The sequence below is a fragment of the Anser brachyrhynchus genome (genome assembly GCF_964034855.1).
Source record: "Anser brachyrhynchus genome assembly, chromosome: 23".
Lineage (NCBI taxonomy): Eukaryota > Metazoa > Chordata > Aves > Anseriformes > Anatidae > Anser > Anser brachyrhynchus.
In genome coordinates, this window is record NC_137716.1 from 7168896 (window position 1) to 7187170 (window position 18275).

The 18275-nt window shown below is 59.8% G+C and overlaps 1 protein-coding gene across 1 annotated transcript; it reads left to right on the top strand.

Annotated features, from left to right (window-relative positions):
* The first annotated feature begins 223 nt into the window (after window positions 1–223).
* LOC308181863 (nuclear receptor ROR-beta-like) lies at window positions 224–16027 on the top strand. The gene is made up of 10 exons (XM_080565605.1): window positions 224–1181; window positions 8117–8202; window positions 8277–8418; window positions 8730–9143; window positions 9581–9702; window positions 9898–10030; window positions 10947–11054; window positions 11382–11492; window positions 11878–11990; window positions 12142–16027. The coding sequence occupies exons 1-10, from the start codon at window positions 1175–1177 to the stop codon at window positions 12301–12303; spliced, it is 1398 nt and encodes a 465-aa protein (XP_080421731.1). The 5' UTR covers window positions 224–1174; the 3' UTR covers window positions 12304–16027.
* The last annotated feature ends 2248 nt before the right edge of the window (window positions 16028–18275 follow it).

The window sequence follows — 18275 nt, forward strand, 5'->3', positions numbered from 1 at the left end:
CTCTGGCTGTGGCATGGACCGATCGCCTCCCGCCCTGGGATGTGGCACCCTGGGGACTCTGGTCACCTGGCACAAGAGTCACGCTGCCAGCCCCATGCCAACACCTCTGACGCTGCACCACAACCACCTGGCCCAGAGCCGTCATCTCTTCGCACTTATTACAGCAGCACCTTGGAGAACCTCGAGGTCCTGGGCACAACCCTGACCCCAAAATCCTTGGCATGCACTGAAGCGGGAAGGAGGAGGAAGCACGGTGGGAATAGCTCACTGCCCCCAAAGGTTTCGCAGCTCTCCCAGCCAGGACGTCCCCTTGGACCACGGCATCTGCAGCATGGTGGCACAGGGACGCTGAGGTGCCCGTGCTTTCTACATCACCCACAAAGGGACGCAGCAGCAGCAGCAGCAGCACCCGATGCCAGCACCCGCTTCGGGGAGCCCGCCTGGAGGTGCGCGTCCCTGTGCCAAACGGGGCCGGGCAGGGAATGGTGCAAAGGGCCGCGGTGCAGTGACTCAGTGGGACACGCAGACGTCCTCGTGCCTGGGCGAGCCAGGCCAGGCATGGCCCTCCCATGGGCGGGCAGCACTGAGCACCCGGCGCGCAGCACCCAACATGCAGCACCCCACGTGCAGCAAGCACCTGATGTGCATGAACCAACGTGCAGCGCCCGGTGTGCAGCACCCGGCGTGCAATGCCCAGCGGGCAGCGCCCGACGAGCAGCGCCCGGTGTGCAATGCTCAGCGTGCAATGCCCAGCGTGCAGCACCAAGTGTGCAATGCCCAGCGTGCAGCACCCGACGTGCAGCACCCGATGTGCAGCACCCAGCGTGCAATGCCCAGCGGGCAGCACCCGACGTGCATCGCCGAGCGCACGGCGGCGGGGCGAAGGAGGAGGAGGAGGAGGAGGAGGAGGAGGAGGAGGAGGAGGAGGAAGGGCAGGAGGTGGGGCTTGAAGTGAAACCGATTTGGGGGGGCGGTGCCGCGCGGGCTCGTCATGTGAACGGCCACATGCTCGGGCAGAAGTGGGTCAGCGGCGCCGCGGAGGGGCAGGTGCCAGAGCCTCCGGTGCCTCCCGGTGCCTCCCGGTGCCGCCGCGCTCCGCAGCCGCCGGCCCCGGCCCGGGACCCCTCGCCGCCCCATGCGCCCCCCGGCGCGCCCCTGAGCGCTGCCGGCCACGATGCGAGGTGAGCCCGGGGCTGGGAGGGGGGCGGCGGCAGCCCGGGGTGGGGGGGGGACACGGGACAGCGGCAAAAGTTGGCCCCGGGAGGGAGGGGACCGGGGCGCCCCGCGTCTGCCCCGCCGGAGCGCAGCGGGGCGCAGGGGGCCGCCGGCGTTTGCCCCATCGGGGGCACGGGGGGCACGGGGGACGCGGGGGGCCCGGGGGGCACGGGGGTGAGGGCACCCGGGACCCTCCGGGGCCGCTCCCGCTGTTCCCCAGCTCCTCTCCTCGCCGGCGGTAAAATCCTTGTTTATTTCGCTTCGTTTCCCGACGCCGGCTCAGCCCCGCGCTTAAGCTTTTCCTCGCCCTAAAGCCCCTTAATCTCCCCGGCAAGATGTTGTTCCCACCGGGGCTCGGGTTAGTCCGGCCCCCCCCCGACTCCCCGCAGCCCGCTCTGGGTGCCCTCGTCCCGGCAGCGGCTTTCACCCCCCCCCCCCCTTGCATCCACCGTCCCGCACAATTCCTCCTCTCGCCCAATTCCTCCTCTCGCCCGTTCCTTTGCAAAGCTCGGAGGAGGAGGATGGAGGGGAGGAAGGCTCTGGCGGGATGGAGCCGGTGCCTGGGGAGGTGACGGTGACGCAGCGGTGGCCGGACCTGATGGGAGCGTGGCTGTGCCACGACACCCTTGGATAGGATTTTTTTTTGTTTTCCCCTGGTTTTCCACCACCACTGGGACTTGTCTGAAGTTGCGCCGTGCGTGGATTTGCGTCTGCTGTCTTTGTGCCTGCGGGGATGCGCGTCTTCGAGCTCCTCAGATTGGTTTTCCTCCCTCTGCGCTCTTGTGTAACGGAGCGCGTGGGGCTGGCGAGGACAGGGCGAGCCCCCCGCGTCCCCTTCCTGCCCCGCCACATCCCGGGATTTCACCTTTATTAGCACGGAGAGAAGCATCAGCGCCCGCCTAATTGATAACAGTGCCGGGCTCTTACGTAGCGCTTGCACAGCCAGCACCAGGCTTAATTAGCAGCTAGGTGAACTTTTCCTTTTTTTCCTTTTTCCCCCCCAATTACTGCATGTTGGCCCTAATTAAGGGCCAACCCCATGAAGTCAGTGTTTCCCCCATCAGGTGTTTTTCCCGCATCCCTGTTGGGCGCGGGGTCCCTGCCTCTCGCCGAAGCCCGCATGCCGCATGGTGACGCTGCCTTGATTCAATCTCCATTTCCTTCCCCGAAGCCGCCGCTCTGCCCCTTTCCCCGGGGCTTACGGCAGCTCCTCGCCTCGGCCCTTCCCGCGCTGCGGCTGCGCCGGAGGCTTTGCCTTGTATAATCCTATAGGGTTTCCAGCTCTCCCGCTTGCTTGTTTTGCAAGCGGCATGGCTCGGAGCGTGCGGTGGCTCGGCAGCCTCTCCAACTTGTCCTAGTGACCTAGATCTGTCATTGGAAAATCAGCGAGGGCGGAGGAGGAGCCTCCCTGCCCGCTCGGGCAGCGTGCGCGCGCTGGCGTGGGCAAGGACGGCGGCACCCGATGGCCTCCCATGCGACGGCTGTGCCCGCGCCAGGCGGGATCACCCTGCCCTTCGCCATCCGAAAATAAGGCGGGTGGGGAAGGCGGCTGCTGGCAGCTTGTCATCCCGCGGGATGGGTTTTGGGATCCTCGGGCGCCGGTTGCCCCTGCAAGGTGCAGGAGAAGGACCCCGATGGGTTCGTGTTAGTGATGCTGCGGGGATAAATCCCTGGGATGGGGCCATGCCCCGTGGCTGTGTGGCACCAGCAAGCGCTTCGTCCCAAAGGTTTTGTCCCCAAGAGCTGGCCAGGCCCCAAAGTCACTCTTGGGCGTTGAAGCAAAACGGAGAGGTGGTGGGGATGGAGGCACCAGGGACCCTGGCACTGGGGTGGGCGAGTCCCGATAACCCCAGGGAGCAGCGGCAGTGGTGCCCGGAGGGAGAAGGCGCAGGGACAGAGCCGCTCATCCCCGCGGCGGCGGGTGGCAGCGGGTTAACCCCGCGGCATCCCCACCTCCCCGCCGGGTTTAACTTTGGACTCGGCAGCGGCTATTTAAAGAGCTGCTGAGGTCTAAATCTTGCCCTGTTTATCGGATGCGCCAGCTCTCTCCGCCTTTATTTAGCCCCACAGAGATAAATCCCCCTCGATTTAGCTGCGGGGCTGTAGGGGGGGCTCCCCTGCCCCAGCCTGGTTTCCCCCACCCGGGGCGGTGGCAGCGTGGGTCCCGCTCAGATGTGGGTCCTGCTCAGACGCAGCAATGCCACCGCCCGCGCCAGCCAAGGTGCAAAGTGCTGCGCCTGCAGGGTTGGGCTTGCAGCGAGGCCGGCACCGTGCCGGCGTTGGCGAGCCCGCTGGCTGTGCAGCCGTGCCGAAGGCACTGGGGTCGCCCCGAAGGCGGAGGAGCGCATCCGAACCCTGCTTTGCCCCCTCTCAGGACCTCCTGCCGCCGAAAGTTTCCACGAAATCTCTGCTAATCGGTTAAGAAACCCGTTCCCACCTCCAGCCTCGCAGCCGGCGCAGCGCCAGGGTTGCGTAACTTGAGTTTTCCTTATTGAGCCGGAGCAGTCGGCCGCGCGGTGACGGTGGCGGTGACCCCGCGGCCCGGAGCCCACACTTTGCTCAGCGTGATGGGGCCGTGCCGGGCGGGCGCTCTGAACCGCCCCAGCCCATTTGGGGTCAACCACAGCATAGGGGTGCCGATGGGCGAAATATTTTATTTCATTTCCTTTTGCCGGGATGCTGAAGGTGCTGGGTGCCACAGCTTTGTTTACAAACAAAGCGCCCGGCAGATCTGAACAGGTGATAATTCCCTGCATTTATTTTTTCCGACACTCCTGCCCAAGGCCGCCTTCACCTGATGCAATCAAGGCTAATTACCCAGGGAAGCTCAGCAGCATCCAGCGCTTGGCCCTGGGGGCAGCGCTGGGGTTGGAGGACAAACTGGGGACTCTGTTGGTCCAGGGGTCCCCCGTGTCCCCATGGAGGGAAGGAGCCGCTGCGTCCCCGTGCGCTCGGTGGGGATGGGGGGAGCTGTTAATTACCGCTCGCTTCCCCTGCCCGGAGGTGCCCCGGCCGGCGCATCGCATCGATCGCGGCAGCGGTATGGGGCACAGACCTACTTTCCCAGCAGGTTCGCTGGGTAATGAGCCCGGCGCTGCGGAGGCCGCGTGCCCCACACGCAGTGCTGGAAAACAAGGGGGTATCTGGGGCAGGGGCAGAGCCACCCCCAAAATGCCTGGAACCACTCCCCAGCTGTCAAGGGACACCCGTGCCCTGGTGGTGGGTTTGCTGCCATCGCTTCGTTTGGACCATATGGGGGGGGAGGCCGCATCCTGGCCCCATGCTGTGGGTTGAAGGATGCGCTGGGCTCACCCTGGGTACCAGGGCATCTTCAGGCTCCTCTTGCGGGGGTTGCAAAGACCCCCCCCAGGAGCCCTCGCCCCCCCGGCCACAACCATCCCCCGTTGATCTGACTTGAGGGGGGGCAGCTCCAAAAAGCCTCCAGGTCTCGGTGCAGTGCTGAGCTTCTCGTGGTGCCCCCACCCCGGCAGGGAGAAAATAGAGGGGAGGGGAGGGATGGGGCCACCCGCGGCCGGGTCTTGCCGCACGCGCTGTGGGGCCCGCCTGGCTTTGGGGCGCGATGCCCGCCCCAGGGCGGAGGCGAGGGCGGGTGGTGCTGGCGCGGGGTGGAAGCCGAATCCTGCCCCGGGGAGGGCGGCTCCGGCTCTGCCGAAACCGTGGGAGCCGCCTGCCCGGGAGGGGACGTGGCTGACGCGGGGCCTCGGCCACGGGGACCGTGCGCGGCGGCCGCCGCAGGGACGGGGAGGGGGCACCCACGGGGTGCTGCAGCTCGGTGCCACTTGGGTGGCAAATGGGTGCCACTGTGGGTGGCTCACGGCGTCACCCCCAAAGTCCCCGTGCGAAGTGGCAGCGGGTCACAGCCCACCGTGGGCACAAAGTGTCCGCCTCGGTGCCACCCCGGTGCTGCCGCCGTCCCCAGCCCGCAGGAAGGGTTAACGGCCGCGGCCAGCGGCGTTACACAAGCGCGGTACGGGAGCAGAAAGTGTGTCAGTGGGACAGGAGGACTCCAGCAGCGTGGGCTCGAGGGATGGACGCGGGGCCAATTGCCACCGCGTGGCCGAGCCCGATGGCCGGATGGTGGCACTTACATAAGGGACAGCCGGTGGCAGCGGGCCTGGAGTTGGGCAAGAAATATTTACAGTGGGAGGAGAGCAAATACCGCGGCTGGGACATTTTAATTGCCAGCTGGGAAATTTTCTTTTTAACCCTTTTTTGCTTTGTGGCCCCTTTTTAGTTTTTAGCCCACGCAGCACGCTGTGTTGCTGCCAGGGGGGGGAAGTTTGCTCGCCCCCACCCGAATAAAACCCTCTGTAGCCCAGCCTGGGCGGTGCGTGCTTGGTGCCGGGGCTGGGGAGGAGGAGCTGGCATGGCCCTCGATGGGGAAACTGAGGCACGAGGGGGGGGCCGGGCTGTGGTGATTCAGCCAGGGGTTACAAACAGAACAGCAATTAAAAGCTGTTCTCGGATTTAATTGCCATCACGCCGGAGTTACGGCTGCATCTCCACGTCAGTTATTTGGGCCTAACGTCCCATTAGAGGGTCAGGTGCTCGCTGTGAGCACACGGGTGTAATTAGCAGGATGCCGTATTCCCAATTAGAGCCTGAAGAGGCTCGTCACGGCCATAATCGCTGGCGGTTTCTCCTTTAGGACCATTTGGAAAATTTGGGGTCAGGAGGTGACGCTCGGCCTGGGGAGAGGCCGGAGCGCATCGTCCCCTCTGCCTCATCCCACAAACGCCGGGGCTGCCGTTCTCGGAGGCTGCATTTTCCAGTTTTGGTGTGCAGACAGGGCTCGGGGCCAGGGTTTAGCCAACACCATCCCATGGAAGGAGAGCATTTCTGCCAGCGGGGAGACGCTGGGGCTGGCAGCGAGGGCTTCTCCAAGCAGCACCCAGTGGCCATGGGCACCTCGGGCTCTGCCCCGCGGGCTCCAGGGCCACCCTGAGCCCGGTTGTCCCAGCGGGCACGCGGTGCCGAAATCGCTGGGGGCCGGGTATCGGCTGCGGGCGTGAGGGCGAGGCGAGACGGAGGATGCATCACCCGGGCGCTCCCGGCGGCTGCAATTAACCTTGCATAACGAACGCCGCTTCCTGCCGGGGGTGGCACCACCTCTGTCCATCCCCCCCATGGCGATGGTGGCACCGCCTCTGCCCCCCGTGACGCTCTCGGGGTGTCAGGGCGGGACGGGGTCCCTGTGGTTTGCACATCGCGGCGTTGCAGGAGTGGAGGCGGTGGTGGTTTGTCGGGCACAGGTTGCAGCAAAAGATGGGAAATTTGGGGTTGTCTCGGTCACTGGAGGCCACCTGCATGGCGGTGGTGGCCGCGTGTCGCCATCCCGGTGCTTCAGTCACAGGGGGTGATGCCATGGGGTTACGATAGGGTCCCAGGGGTTACAACGGCAGTGCAAAGGTTGAGGGGGCTGGGACTGGATGCCCCACACCGCACCTGCCCGCACATCACCCCTTTCGGGAAAAGCCCTGAAATCACCCTGTGCCTTTGGGGCGGGATCTGACCAGAGCGCTCGACGTCAATGGACGGGGCCAGCATCAGCCCGGCTGCCCCACTCTAGGGTGAAGGCTGCGCTGACCAAACCCAGCCTCACCCAAACCATTGAGAGAAACTGGGACATCGCCGGCCTCTGGGTCACTGGGTGAAGGAGGCAGCGGGCAGGAACACCAGCACCGGGGCTGTCACCCACGGAGGCATGGCGCAGCGCGGGGACGAGCCCGATGCCACGCAGGAGGAGTGTGGGGACACGATCCTGCACGGACATGGGGGTGAGACCCCGCTGTGCCTCATCCCAGCCTCCAGCCCAGCGGTGGCCGCATCAGCAGGCGAGCGGTGCTCCCGAAACCCCAGCACAAGCCCAGCGGGCACAAAGTCAGGCGGCGCAGCGGGGACGTAACCAGCCACGTGCAGCCCAGCACCAAAACGCAGCCTCCCGCGGGCTGGAACGGGGTGACTGTCAGGAGCCACCCCCGAAACGCAGCCCTCGATGAGAAATGGTGGCTCGGAGGGTTGGAGAGAGGCAGAAGGGAATTACCCACACCGGGGATTTGCACAGGCCCAGGAGATTTTAAATACCCATAATCTGGCCGCGGGGTTTATTTTGGCGCGGCGGTGGCTGCACAGCACCCTCGGGGGCGCGGGGGCCGGAGCGGGGATTAGAGGGTGCAGCGATGCCGGGAGGCACGTAGGAGCGCTGGGGGGGCAGCGCCAGCCCGGATCTGGGGCAGCTGGAAAATGAGGAGGACGAAGCCTATTAGCAGCTCAGTGCCAGCGAAGCAGAAGCAGGGAGGGAAGCGGATTTACGGGGGGAAGGGGCCGGGACCTTGAGCCAGCGATTGCTATATTGGTCCTCGAGCTGCCGGGGGGTCTGGGTGGGGGGCCAGGTCCTCTGCTTGGGCCGGACCCCTGGCAGGGGGGTGCCTGTGGCTGCAGGGATGGGGGTGCTCCCTGTGCCTGGGGTGTCCTTGGTGCTCCCTGCCCCCCCCCCAGCATGCACACATCGGGCAAGAAATAAGGGGAATGATCCCAAAACTGAGTTCAGGGAGGGCTGGTGTACAAGTACGCTGTGCTAGAAAAGCCAGAAAAGGCTTTTCTGCCCATCTCCTGTTGTTGGAGAGGATGGGGGACCCCATGGGAGTGCCCATGCCCTGGGTGGGCCTTTTTGGGGTTCTGTCCAAGGTGTGAGCATCACCGCAGGCTCATCCAGGAAGGGGCAACCTGTTGTTGGGTCCGGCCCTCGGGTGGCACGGCCGTGCCTCAGTTTTCCCAGCAGCCACAGAGCTGTGGCTGCCGCAGGGGTGGGCGGTCTCCTTGGTTCAGCGGCCGCCGTCATTAACCTTGTGGTTTTCCCCCCCACTTTCCTCCGCCGCAGCCCAAATCGAGGTGATCCCGTGCAAGATCTGCGGGGACAAGTCCTCGGGGATTCACTACGGCGTTATCACCTGCGAAGGCTGCAAGGTGAGCACGGCTCGGGCCGGGCGGGCGCTGCCGCCCCGCCGGGCGCCTTCCCAACCCCTTCCCGTCCCTCGCAGGGTTTTTTTCGGCGCAGCCAGCAGAACAACGCCAGCTACTCCTGCTCGCGGCAGAGGAACTGCCTGATCGACCGCACCAACCGCAACCGCTGCCAGCACTGCCGCCTGCAGAAATGCCTGGCGCTGGGCATGTCCCGCGACGGTGAGTCGCGCCCGGGGCCGTCCCCGCTCCTCCCGTGGAGGCTCGAGGCCGCCGAGGCTGGAGCTGCTTCCTCCACGGGGCTGGAGGAGAGGGCGCGTGGAAATGGGGAGCGAGAAATGCTTTGGCGTTTTCTAAGGGGAAAATTCCAACCTCTGCTGTTTGCTTTGAGCCTGGGTTGGTTTGGGGCAGGGGATGCATCCAGCGGGGCCCCGGTGCTGGTTGGGGCTTCTAAACGCCGCGCTGAGCTGGGACCTGTCCTGCCCTGATGTGGTGACAGCACCCTAATGTGGTGGCACTTTCCTCCCCGTCAGCGGTGAAGTTCGGCCGCATGTCCAAGAAGCAGCGGGACAGCCTCTACGCCGAGGTGCAGAAGCACCAGCAGAGCCAGGAGCAGAGCGGCGGCGCCAAGGATGAGCCCGAGCCCCTGAGCCGCGTCTACACCACCAGCGTGAGCAGCGGCCTCTCGGACCTGGACGACATCTCCACGCTGTCGGACGGGCTCCTCTTCGACTTCCCCCTCACCCCCGATGGCAGCAGCACCTACTACAACCTCGACCTCCTGGCCTCGGCGCAGCCCTCGCCCGACCAGTCCAGCCTGGACGTGGCCGAGGCCACGCTCATCAAGCAGGAGTCCCTCTACGAGCTGATGCTGGAGCCGGCGCTCTTCGCGCACGGCGCGCTGGAGGGCGGCCAGCTGGCCACCGACATCTCCGTCCTTGAGATCGGTGAGTGTTTGCCCAGCCCCAGCACGGTGCCGGGCACGCACGGAGCGTGCAGCCCCGGCGTGATGCTCAGCATGGTGTGCGCAGCACCGTGCTCAGCACCGCACGGGCAGACGCATCCAGCCTGGGGTGCAGTGCTGGGCACGCTGGCAGCAAGAGGCAGACCCAGCCAGAGCGGCCCCGGGCGCTTCCTTCCTCAGGCTGAGCGCTGATGGAGCTTGGCGCAGCTGAGGTCGTGCAGAGCATCCCCTCCTCTGCCCCTCGGACACCCAATCTGTCCTCAAATCCTCGTGCATGAGCCCCTCTCCCCCTCCAGCCTTCAGCCCCTGCAGCCCCCAGGGGACGCCCAGGCTGGGCTGGGAGGGAACAGTGCCAGCACGAAGGGACAGCAGGGTTGGCGGTGTCCCCGCGGCTCACCACCCGCTGCCACCTCTTTGCAGACCAAATTGCCCAAAACGTGGTGAAGTCGCACCTGGAGACCTGCCAGTACACAGCGGAGGAGCTCAAGCGCCTGGCGTGGACGCTGTACTCCCCGGAGGAAATCCGCGCCTTGCAGAGCAAGGTGAGTGCCACGCCGCGAGCGGGTCCTAGCACTAGCGGCTGTCCTAGTGCCACCGCTGCCCGTGGGTGGCACTGCACCGGGGAGCACCCCAGGGTCCCTTCCCTGCCCCGGGTGGTGGGGAGGTGGGAGGACAGGGGTCCGGGGTGGCGACGGGGCAGCAGCGAGCCCTAAGGGATGTCCCCACTGTGCCCGCAGAGCTGCGAGGCCATGTGGCAGCAGTGCTCGCTGCAGATCTCCAACGCCATCCAGTACGTGGTGGAGTTCGCCAAGCGCATCGACGGCTTCATGGAGCTCTGCCAGAACGACCAAATCATCCTCCTCAAAGCCGGTAAGAGCCGGGCACCCGGCCGTCCCTAGCGCCTCCCCCACGCGGCAGCTGCCGTGGCGAGGGCAGATCCCGTCTCTTTTCTCGGCTGATGCTCTCCTCTCGTGCTCTTTCCTCCCGAGCATGCCTGAGCCCCCAGCCTCGCTGCTCCGGTTGCCCCCGGGCTCGGCTCCGGGGGCTCAGCAGCATCCCTGTGCCAGGAGGGGTCTGCACGTGGCACCGGGGACGGAGGCTCCCCGGAAGCCTCTGTGAGACATGACCTCTTCCAGGAAAGCCCAAGACCTTCGGGAGGAGAGCATTGCAGAAACCAGAAATGGGATGGCTGGGCTTTTTTTTTTTTTGTGTGTGTGTGTGCTTTCTGCCAGTTTTTATAGGAGCACAGCGGTTCCTCCCCCGGGAAAAGGGGTACCAAACACAGAATGAAGCAGGGAGAGAGAAAAGGAGAAGACTGGATTCTTCTCCCAGCCAGGGACTGGCAGGGTGCCATACCACAAGGCTCAGACCTGGCCATGCCCAGCACATGGGATTTTAACTCATTTCTTCATTTCTTCCTTCCATTTTGTTTTTCTTTTTATTTTGTTTTCACCCTCTTCTCTCTTGGTGCTCCACCATGACATTGATCGATCCCTGTTTCTGGCTGCTGAATGACTGGATAATATTTCCCTTTGGTGAAATATTGTGGTCACAATTGAAAACCAAAATAAAAAAAAATATGGGGAAAAAAAAACAAACAACAAACCAACAACCCAAACCCAAACTGGATTTATTGGAATAACCATTGTGCTCTTGGAAATGAACAATCCGGACGTCAAACTTGCACTGGGGGCTTTTCTCTTGCTTTCATTTGGTCCTGGGATGATGGAACCCTCCCCTGCCCTCCCCTCCCCTCCCTCGTCTGCTGTCTCTCTGCCTATGTCAGGTTGCCTCGAGGTGCTCCTGATCCGCATGATCCGCGCGTTCAACCCCTTAAACAACACAGTGCTCTTCGAGGGGAAGTTCGGCGGCATGCAAATGTTCAAGTCACTCGGTAAGAGCCGCTTTGCTGCCTCTCTTTCGGGGCTTTCCTCTCCTTTTGATACCCGGACGGGGCTTGCCACCACGTGAAACTGGGACAAATCCCAGCAGGGCTCGGGAGCGAAGTGAGATGCCGTGGGGACAGGAGGGGATGAACGCCCCCTGCGTTTGCTTCTGATGCCCACCGTGGCTGGTACCCGCTTTCCATCCCAGCCCAAAGCCCAGCGATGCAGGCGATCCTCCGCCCGGGGACCATCTCCTCTCTGAAAGCTTTCCAGAGGGTGGGACGAGAGAGGTCGGGGGCCATGCAGAGCCGTGACGCCCCCCTCTTCCCCGTTAGGCTGCGACGACCTCATCGGTGCCGTCTTTGAGCTGGGGAGGACCCTGTGCCGCCTGCAGCTGTCGGACGAGGAGCTCGCCCTCTTCACGGCCGCCGTCCTGCTCTCCCCGGGTGCGTGGGGACGTGGGGGGGACGCCGCAGCCGGGACCGGCCGGGGGTTTCGTGCCAGAGCTGGGGAGAGCTGACCCTTAAATCCCAGTGCCGCTTCCTCGGCGGATGACTGGGGGGAAAAAAAGGCATCTAAAAGTGATTAAATAAAATGATTGGGGGGGAAAAAAAAAGACATCTAAAAAGGCATCTGCCAGGCCAGGTCTCCTCGGTGGATGGCGGAGCTGCACCGCCTGTGCTGCGGGGGGCACGGGGAGGGGCTGCGGGGTTGTCCCACCATCCCCAAAGCCACCCCGAGGAGCAGGAAAGGCAGTGGAAAGAGCAAGAGGAGCCGGCGCCGTGCGGGGTGGGGACCGGCTCACGGCACTGACCCGGCCGTGTCCCGCAGATCGCCCCTGGCTGACGGAATCCAGGAAGGTGCAGAAGCTCCAGGACAAGATCTACGTGGCCCTGCAGCACGAGATCCAGAAGAAACACTCCGCCGAGGACAAGCTCTCGAAGGTAGCGGTGCCAACGGCGCGGGGAGCCCCGCTGGGGCTGGCGAGCGGCCGTTTTCCGTGGGGATAACGCCCGGCCCCAAGGGAGGGGGAACAGCAGCGTGTGGGGTGCTGGCTGGGAACCCCACGTTCACCGGCTCCTTCTTTCCCTGCAGATGGTTTCCAAGCTGCCCCTGATGAAGACCATTTGCAACCTGCACTTGGACAAGCTGGAATTTTTCCGTCTCCTGCACCCGGAGACGGCCGTGAACTTCCCACCCCTCTATAAGGAGGTTTTCAACTCGGAGCTTCAGTACAGCGACCCGCGGGAGAGCTAAGGCTGGGAGCCACCAGCCGCCTCCTCGCTCCCCAGATCTGTGGACGAACTGAACTTCAGAGGTTTGGGGCGGTTTGTTTCAGTCAAGTAATCAAACCCAAGACAACCTGGGGGGGGCGGGGTATCTCCCCAGCTCCGTTTCCTTGCTGTGGATTGCAATAGCTCTTGAATGTAAAGCACCTTGAAGGAAAAGCAAACTGACTTTGCCATACTAATGAAATGAATGTGAAATCTCCGCTCGGGAGAGGAGACGCTCCTGTAAGTGGTAAGGCACCGACTCCTCCCTGTGGTGCATGGATCCGGGGGAGTGCATGCCACACGCACGCCGTTGTGCTCGTGGCACGGTCCCTCCCGCGGTTCCAGCTGCACTCTGTCACTGATATTATTTTTTTATTATTTTTTTAATTTTTTTTTTTAACCCAAACACAAGGCATGGGATGAAGAAGGGGCAATGCAGACTCATCGGGACAGGGGTGAGCCAGGCAGCTGGGGGCAGCAGCCGGCTCCCAGCTGGACCCGAGGAGAGGGCGCAGGCAGAGGCTTCTCTTTAGTCCTTCTCCCATGGGTGCAGCCTCAGGAGCTCAGCCCAGAAAGACCCAGCCATGGCTGGGGGGGTTCAGCGCAGGATTTCGCTGCAGAGCAGGCTGCTTGGAGGGAAAGGAGGCCCAGTGCAGTGGGGGAGAAGCTTTGCAGGGTCTCCGTGCCCTCCATCGAGGTGTTTGCCCAAAGGCTGGGGCTGCGTGGCCGAGCTGCCCCCTCCCCGGTCCGGATGGCTTTTCAGAGCAGATTTTCTCGAGCACCCGAGAGGGGCTTTGCCCTTGTGATTGTGGCCAAATCTCGGCTCCTGGCTGCCGCACCCCAGAGGCAGCCACGCGCCGGTCCCTGCGCGATGCTGTGAGCGGCGGCTCTTTCAGGTCCTGGCTGTCAGTTTTAGTTTTCTTATCGAGACCTTTCCAAATTCCCCGTGGCTCAGCACCCAGAGGAGGTTCTGTGGCCTTTCCTCTTCCTCCCAGCCCGGAGCCAGTCCCGCTGCTGTGTCCGCAAGGAGCACTGCCTCTGCCGTGGGTCGAGCTGCACCCAGGGATTTCCCCCCGGGAGCTCTCTAGAACTGTTTATTCTCTGCTTAGCAGAACCTGAGGGCTTTTTCAGGGTGAAATCCCTCTTTGGGGACAGAGGGAAGCGGAAGGTCCTTATTTCTTTCCTGGGAAGCTGTGCTGCTCCGAGCTTGGGAGGCCCAAAAGGCAAAGAAGGGACAGTTTTGTGGTGTGATGCTGGCAGGGTCACTCGAGGGGCTCTCCGGCCAGGCTCTGCGCGTGGTTTTTTCAGTCCCTGTTCCTGCTCCTCCTGCAGCGAATGCCAAAAGCAACAAGGGAAAAACCTGCTACAAGGCAGCCCTGTTTTCTGCTGACAAAGGGCTAAAATCCCAAGCTCCTTCTCGCTTCCTATTGATTTCTCATGCGTCCAACCACATCCTCTGGCAGTTTGGATCATCACCGAGCGTGAGCCGAAGACCTTCATTTCTGTAACTGCACACCCTAAACCAAACGAGCAGCTTTCTTAGTGATGTAGGGGATATTCATGCTTCTAGTTAAAAGACCTCCTAGGGAAGAACATGGACCAAACTCGATCAGGGAAGACTCGCCAGGAAGGCGAAGGGATTTCTGCTTCGGTGTAAGGCCAAGACAAACTTGGGGTTGTGCTATTCCCTGGCCACCGCCATCCACCACACACAGCTGTGCGCTTTCTGGTTTCGTTAACCACCGTCTGAGCTGATTTTTGGAGCGCGTTGGAGTTCATCAGCCTCGTTTCTCTCCCCGATGTCGGTAGACCCCACGTCTCCGGTGAAGGCTGCCGAGCGTCCCAGCGGCCCCATGCAGTGCCGAGTGCCAATGCGCTGTTCTCCAGCGCGGTGTTAGCAGGGGTGGGGATGTGCCGTGCTTGTTTCCTGCCCTCTCGGATCCTGAAGCTTGACAGAAGTGAGAAGTCAGTATTGCCTTTTTCGTCTAGAGGGTTGTGCCTTTTTGAAAAATCATTTCCGACAGCACTGTTCGCTTCCTGGCTCCTCTCTCCGGGGAAGGCAGGCCTTAGGGAAAAGCACTCGAGAAAATGAATGTGCTTTGCAGAGGGGTCTCTGCCCTCCTGCAGAAACAGAGGGTAAGCGATCCCTTTCTCAGAGGAAATAGCTGCGGATGTTTTGAAATGTTTGGGAAAAAAAGCACACACCCTTCTTCACGTCCTTGGTATTTGTCAGCCAACATGCACGACTGGTCAGTGTCACCGTTTTCATTTCATCGGCAAAGAAACCAAGAAAGCACCTTAAATCAGGAAAAGGCTGAGCCCTCGCCACGAGCTGCGTTTTTCCTGCTTACAGCATCTATCTAATGGGAGAGATTTGGGATTCTGAGCAATAAAAGCCGGCGTGGGAATCTAGGGAAGCCTGGAAGTATTAAACACTAGTAACTCAACCTGCCAAACTGCGGGAACCTGCACTTTTATGTTCTCTTTAAACGAGCCCCCTCATCGATTAAATTATTCCGTGGGAGAGGATCAACTGTTGTTTCAGGAGGAGGGGAGTTTGGGTCCTGGTGCCCATTGTGCCACCATCTGAGAGCCGAACAAGTGCCCAGGGATCTGGGCAGGTGCCCTGGGGCAGGTGGTGTGCGTCGAAAGGGATGGTAGCAGCACACCGAAGCCCCTGCGGCACCTGTGCTGGCTGCAGCCCCTGCTTTCGGCTCGCTCCTCCGCGTTTGCCCAAATAAACAGGGCCGTGGTCACTGTGCTGAGGTCCCTCGTGCTCCCCTCTGTGCCACCAACAGACAGCGGCTTGGCATCGCGAGGAATTGAGCTTTAAGGGGAAGGGAGAACAAAAAAAGCCCGGGTAGAAATGCCTGGAAAAGGGAGATTTGCGTGCTCCCTTGCCCCGGTGTTGCATGTGACAAGTGGAGAGGCTGCGGTGGAGCCCTGAGACCCCAGACTCGCTCAGTGCTCGGTCCTCAGCGTCTCGGAGAAACGTTTCCATCCCACCAGCAGCCAGACGTTTTGCCGCTTTATTTTCAAAAAGACCTGAGAAATGGTTCCCTTTAGCAGGGTGACCTCAGCTGCGAGGGATTGCTCTTTTCCAGATGAAGATTAATTTTGTGTTTGTTTGTTCGCTATGGCAATTTAGCTGAGTGTGCATTTCCACCTCCAGAACCCTCACACTGTGTATAAAAATGGATAAAATATATATAATATATATTCTTGTGAATGTTGGTGCAAAAGAGAAAATATATAAAGTTTCAGTCGGCTTTATGTTATTTTTTATCTATATGAATGAAAGGAAGAAATGGAAAATTATTTTTTTCCATTTAACACCCTCCACACATACCTACCTGTAGATACCAACAGGTTTTATGGAAATGTTTTACTTTTTAGATTTAGGAACATGCTTCTGTTCTCATTGAATGTCTGTCTTGTAAGATTGTAATTTCTATTTTTTTAAAGAAAAGAAAATAACTAAATAAAACTTCCTCTTTCAGACCAGTCAGCTAGGAAGGGAGGGCAAGGGAGGGAGAAATGTTTATTTAAGGACAAAAGCTTTGTCTGATTTTTTCATGACATTAAATAAAAAGTAATATAATGTATGGAAGAAAAACTTTTTATTGAGGTGTATTCTATAGGTATATACATGTATATTGCACAAAATTTACAGGAAGAAAAATAAAGTCTGTTTTACAAGGTAAAAATAATAACGGTGGAAATAGTGTGATTCTAAATTTTAGCAAATACTGAGGCTGGAAGCAAACCCCTCGAAGTCGTGGACTAGCCTTTAATTGTTCAGCTGGCTCAGGACCAAGCTGTAATAGACACCACGATCCAGCACGCTGTTTGGAAACAAGGCTAAACAGTAGAGGTTTTCAGGTGTTATTTATTCACTTCAAACCAGGCACGCACTTAAGTGAGCCAGGGAAAAATTTGGATTTGTCTCCTGTGTGTGCGCTGGGTCTGGAGCCCTCACGAGCACTTCCCATGCTGCTGAGCATCCTCCATCCCGTGCGCTCAAAGTGGGAACAGAGCTTGGGAAGAGGGCTTGGCGTGGGAAACCTGTCCAGGTAACACCAAGCTGAGTACAGTAATCTCACCCTGCAGTACTGGAGACAAGTTTCAAGACAGGCAGGACACGGATTTGTTTTCCAATGGTACCCACCCTAAGAGGGAAGAAAGGAAGACACCTGCCTTGAATACAGCAAGGATACAAGGACCTGGGTGCAAGGATGCTTCTCCATCAGGACGCAGCGGATCAGAGGTATTGTATGCAAAACTTCAGCCCTTTGCCCCCTTAGCTTCCCTTGAAATCCTCACCTGGCAGTGAGCTCCCTGCTCACTCCCTTTGCAGACCCAGAGCCGTTGTGTCCCCAGGCAGCCGCGGTGGAGCTCAGGGAGCTGTGGAGCAGAGCGATATAATGAACGAGGATCTCTCCTCACCCGCTCCGCAGCCAATACCACCCTGCCGCTCCCAGGAGGCAGCATGTGTCCTCCTTCGCTGCTCTCACCCACAGAGTTATATATTGCACAGTAAAACCTGGCTGCTACGGAGAGCCGGGAACAGCCAGAAATAGGGCACGGCTCGTGGGGACGCGGGGAAGGAATCATCCAATTTGGACAGGGAGGTTGCAGAGATGGGGCACCTGGCACCGTAGAGAACCGCTGCACATGGGGCAGCGTGCAGAGCAGCCGCAGCTCTGGCAGCTGTGCAGGTGTAAAGCCCACAGCCCTTCCGAGCAGCTGTGCGCTAACACCTTTATTTGGTTTTCAACTTTAAATAGCTGCCTTTTTTTTTTTTTTTTCTTTTTCTTTCAGAGGAATCACGAGCCCATCCCTGGGCTCTGCCACCCTGTGTCCCATCAAACCTTCTCCCAGTAAGCAGTCTTGTCCCTCTTGCTGGTGGCCCAATATCTCCGGTAGCACTGGATTTACTTGGGCGGAGTGACCTCTACTGGTTTATAGCTAAAATAATCCCTACATTTTTGCGATCCTTGCAGATAGATGGGGTGATAGGAGGTCTGATCCTTCCCTCCCAGAAAATATTTGCCCACCTGGCAAATACTGCAGTCAGTGGCATTGCCTGTGCCCTCTGGGGAGCAACCCTAAGCCATGCTTGGCAGCCTGCCTGGAGCAGGGGCCAAACACGAGCAGTGAACCCCAAGACCTGTGTTTTAGGGAAACTTTGCTGAACTGCAGATAAGAGATGTGAAGGCCTCAGCATTTGCTTAGCTAAGTACTAGAGGGATGAGTCTGAATCCTGTAGCCCGGGGCTGGAGTGCTCTGTTTACAGAAACCACAGCCTCGGAGGCTGTAAATATTTTTGAAGTAGAGTGGGTTTTATATACCGCCAAATTAACAGCATTTACATAGCACTGGTACCTTGGAGACTGATCGGTACTTATGTTAATAAGACTAATGCAGTGTAAATGAAGAGTTAAGGAGCTATAGAGCCACATTAAAGTATATAAGCCCAGAATGTTATAAATCCAGGTTCTGGTGAGGCTGGGTGAGGACTTCTCAGTACATCACTCTCAGGCTGCATTATCACAAAGATTTTGGAGTAATTTGTCTGCTAAATCCTCACTACCCTGTTTTGCTGAAGCTTAAATTCTACAGAAGGAGGTAAGTCACGCAAGCACTGGGCCCTGGGCAAGCGCATTGGTTGCTGCTTGTGCTGATTTAGCTGACTTATTCAGAAGTGAAATCAGCATTTAATGATAGATGTTATAAATAGCAGTCTCCTGAGTGACTGCACAGCCCTGGGTCCTGAATCCAGCTATCACCTATACACGTTGTAACTAATCCGGGAAATAAAATGTGGCATTCACCATTAGTCAGCCCAGTCAATCTAACTAAAAAATTAGGCTACTTAAGTTATATGATTAACTTCCATGGAGCTTCTGGTTTCTGTCAGCATGAGCGACAAGCAAAACCCTTTGGATCTGAGTC

Excerpts from the sequence above, each read along its gene's own strand:
- LOC308181863 (XM_080565605.1), top strand. Across the intron at positions 8,203-8,276 it reads TCACCTGCGAAGGCTGCAAG|GGTTTTTTTCGGCGCAGCCA; the intron begins GTGAGCACGGCT and ends CGTCCCTCGCAG. Across the intron at positions 9,144-9,580 it reads CATCTCCGTCCTTGAGATCG|ACCAAATTGCCCAAAACGTG; the intron begins GTGAGTGTTTGC and ends ACCTCTTTGCAG.